Raw genomic sequence first — 3,650 nt, 5'->3', positions numbered from 1 at the left:
GTGGAGTCCACTTTCGTGTGCAAGAGTCTGCTTGTCTGCATTTTTTGTTTAAAAAAAATCATCAAAATCCCATTCATGGCAGCGGGCTTCTAATTTTAGAGCAGTTGAATCATTAAAGTTTTAGTGTTCAGAATCCCCTTTTAAAGCCCGCTGGGTACATGCATGTTTTCTGCAAGAGTGCCCGCCTTGCTTGACCTCACGTTTCCGCCGGCTGTGCTCCCTCCCACCGATTGTAATACAATTTGCCTTCCTGCAAATCTGCACAGCAAGCGCCTGGGACTCTTATTCACGCTCTGTGTGTGTGTGTATATATTTTATATAATATATATGTGAGGATCAGGGCGCAGGCGCGGCTCCAGCCACAACCTCTCGTGTATTCGATCCGCAGAAGGGGAGGGCCGAGAACAATTGAGTACGTCACGAGAGGCCCCGCGCGCTTTCACACATATACACACACCAGAGGGAGAGAGGCGGCAAGTGCGCGTGCGCGCCGAGGGACTGTCGAAGAATCGGCCGGCGTTGATCAAAGGAGCCGACCGTGTAGGGAGAAGGAGGGGAGGGAGTGATTGACGGGTGACGTCAGGCCGGGGGTGAGCGAGTAGCAGCGCGAGAGAGAGAGGGGAAGAGAAAGAAGGAGCGAGCGAGGCTGGGGCGCGCGCTCTGGGCACAGGCACTGCCATGAAGTTGCAAGTTAGTAACCATTTCATGTAGATACTTTGTTTCCATTCTGTTTTGTATTTTTATTTTTTTGCACCGAGATTGTTGCAAAGTCAGCAGAAGGGGCGGAGACGGGGGAATCCTGTGCACATTGAGAAACACACAACCTTCCCCCCCCCACCCCCCCTCCCCTAGACAGATAGTGAGACACACACCCAGACACACACTTGCCAGCGCGCACTTGGAGAAGCCCCCCCTTGGATACACACACACACACTAAATACAGAGCGGGCGCCATGTCGTCCGCGGCGGTCGCGTCGACCAGGAGACAGTCTTGCTACCTGTGCGACTTACCCCGCATGCCGTGGGCGATGATCTGGGACTTCACGGAGCCCGTCTGCAGAGGGTGCGTCAACTACGAAGGAGCCGACCGCATCGAATTCGTGATCGACACCGCCCGCCAGCTGAAGAGGGCACACGGGTTCCAGGACGGCCGTTCGCCCGGGGCCATTCCGACGCCGGCCAAAGCCACGCTGACCAAGGAGGCGGCGGCTCAGCTGGCGCACTCGGTGGACGGCTGCTCGTCGCGGCCGCCCCAGCCTTTGGACCGTTACCCCTTGGCTTCTGACCGGCCTCCTCCTCGCCTCGAATTCCCCCCATCCAGGCAGAACGGCAACGCGCTGAACGGATACTCGAAAGCCGACGAGCCACCCGAGTTGAACCGCCAGAGTCCGAACTCGAGACGGACCCACGGCGCGCCTCCTCCGCCCAACTTGGTGCCCATGGTGAACGGCAGCTCGCACCCTCTGGCGCCGCCGCCGCCTCCCCACAGCGTCAACGGGCGGCTCGGCGATGCCAACAAGCGGGCCGAACACGACGCCAAGGACGGCAAGCCGCGGGCCGACGAGCTGCCCGACGGCCTGAAGAGTCGGCCGGACGACTGGGCCGCCAAAGCCAAGACAGTGAGTCTGCCCGGCCACCCGCCCTTCGATGTCCGCTTCAAGAAGGAGCACGCCTTGCAGCACGGCCGGGTGCTCGCCTTCGATGCCACATCATCGGCCAAATCAGGTGAGCAATGTGAATGAAAGTGGCGTTCCTCGGGCTTCCCCCTTCCACCCGTTCTGCAAATGTCTATGCAAACGCGCTGCTAGGCTGGCAGAGAGTGCATTGCATGCAAAAGGAGGCTTCCCCCCCTCCCCCCTTTCGGGCTGGTTGCATTGTGGTTTCCATAACCAGAGCCAAGGTTGGGCGGGTGGGTTCGGTACTTTAGTAGGCCATTTCGTCCTGAGTGGCCGTGCTAGCAGCAGCGAGCCCCTTGCAGGAAGTGGTGTGGGCTGTATCGGCTTGCAATCCCTGTGTTGGTTAGAGAACTTTTTGATATAACGTCCCGACCTCCCTCCCCTCTTTCCCTCTCCCCTCCCCCCCCCAAAAAAAATCAGGTACCCGAGGAGGCCGCAAGAGGAAAGCCTCCCCCGAGCCTGAGTCGGAAGGTGGGGGTCCACCTCTCAGCAATAAGGTCAACGGCGAGGGACAGCAGTCGTGGCTGTCGTTGACGGCCGACGGGTTGAAGATGACCCCTGTATCGTACGCCCCGTCCCCTTCTCCACACTCGACGCCGCCGGAGGCCGGCCAGAACGGACAGTCGCCCATGGCGGCGCTGATCCTGGTGGCGGACAACGCGGGCAGTGTGCACTCGCCCAAGGAAGCCGGCCAGGTGCACTCGACCACCCGCCGCAACAGCAGCAGCCCCCTGTCGCCATCATCGTTGAGCCAGAGGCGACTGGGTCACCGCGACGTGCCGGCGCAGGTGGGCACCCCTCATCCAGGCATGGAGCCGGTGCACCCGCCAAACATTCCAGACTCCTCGGTGGCCAGCAGTGTGCCGCTCTGCTGTACAATCTGCCACGAACGTTTGGAGGACACCCACTTCGTGCAGTGCCCGTCGGTGCCTTCGCACAAGTTCTGCTTCCCTTGCTCCCGGGAGAGCATCAAGCAGCAAGGAGCCACCGGTGAGGTGTATTGCCCCAGCGGTGAGAAGTGCCCGTTGGTCGGCTCCAACGTGCCATGGGCCTTCATGCAAGGTGAAATCGCCACCATCCTTGCTGGAGACGTCAAAGTAAAAAAGGAGAGAGACCCATGATTCCTTTGTGTGTTTGTTTTTTTAAAAAAAGACGCTGTTTTGAAGCCTCCCCCTCAAAAAAAACTGATTAATTGTATATATTCAACAAGTAAACATGGCTGTAAAATTTTGATTTCCAATACATTGTCTTTCTATATTTTTTGAAGATTATCAAGGTATGTTCTCATAATGACCGTTCCCTATATTTTCTCTCTGATGTAAATCGTTATTATACCTTATTGGCAAAATCTTTCTGTACTGGCATTTTCTTGGTGACATTAACTGTTAAATGTAGACTGTGACTAACATTGGTCTCAGAGCACTTCGCAAAAAAAAGTCCCTGAATGCTTCTAGCTGTACTTGTATGCACTTGTTAAAATTGCCAAATACAGTTTTCTGGCATTTTATTAATACCTTTTAGTGTCTGACTACTTCTTCCTTGTGATTGATTAGACGGGTGGTGCAGAGGGACTGTATGTACATTGAGGGTGCTGGTGATGTCACTGTGTACAGTGGGACGTGAGGTAGTTCTACATGTACAGGAGGCCTGCCATTCTTTGACCTTGAAAACTGCAGACCTTTCTGCTTTAGTGAACCGAACATGCGTGTACTTTGACTTTAGTCGCAAGACTTTTATTCTTATTCTTGAGCAGGTGGAAAGAGTATTGATTTTGATAAGGCTGATGGCAACTCAGGAGGGGCCAGGATTCATGCGCTCGTTCGTGCTCTCTCTCTCTCTCTCTCAAACGCACATAAACACAGACTTGTGTGGAATAAATCTTTAAATTCACCCTTTTTCTCTCTAAATCAAAGGCACAGAGTTGTATGGGATAAATCTTTAAATTCACCTCTCTCTCTCTAAAACACACACATA

General features: G+C 54.8%; 1 protein-coding gene across 1 annotated transcript; it reads left to right on the top strand.

The window, feature by feature from the left end:
• Nucleotides 1-869: 869 nt before the first annotated feature.
• LOC138736145 (interferon regulatory factor 2-binding protein 2-A-like) lies at nt 870-3,189 on the top strand. Its single transcript, XM_069885129.1, has 2 exons — nt 870-1,725; nt 2,097-3,189. The coding sequence occupies exons 1-2, from the start codon at nt 954-956 to the stop codon at nt 2,795-2,797; spliced, it is 1,473 nt and encodes a 490-aa protein (XP_069741230.1). The 5' UTR covers nt 870-953; the 3' UTR covers nt 2,798-3,189.
• Nucleotides 3,190-3,650: the final 461 nt, after the last annotated feature.

Source organism: Narcine bancroftii, chromosome 6 (genome assembly GCF_036971445.1).
Source record: "Narcine bancroftii isolate sNarBan1 chromosome 6, sNarBan1.hap1, whole genome shotgun sequence".
Taxonomy (NCBI): domain Eukaryota; kingdom Metazoa; phylum Chordata; class Chondrichthyes; order Torpediniformes; family Narcinidae; genus Narcine; species Narcine bancroftii.
The sequence above is the reverse complement of the archived record's forward strand: the minus strand, read 5'-3'. Positions and strand labels throughout refer to the sequence as shown.

Excerpts from the sequence above, each read along its gene's own strand:
- LOC138736145 (XM_069885129.1), top strand. The coding sequence starts at position 954 with ATGTCGTCCGCGGCGGTCGCGTCGACCAGGAGACAGTCTTGCTACCTG. Across the intron at positions 1,726-2,096 it reads CACATCATCGGCCAAATCAG|GTACCCGAGGAGGCCGCAAG; the intron begins GTGAGCAATGTG and ends AAAAAAAATCAG.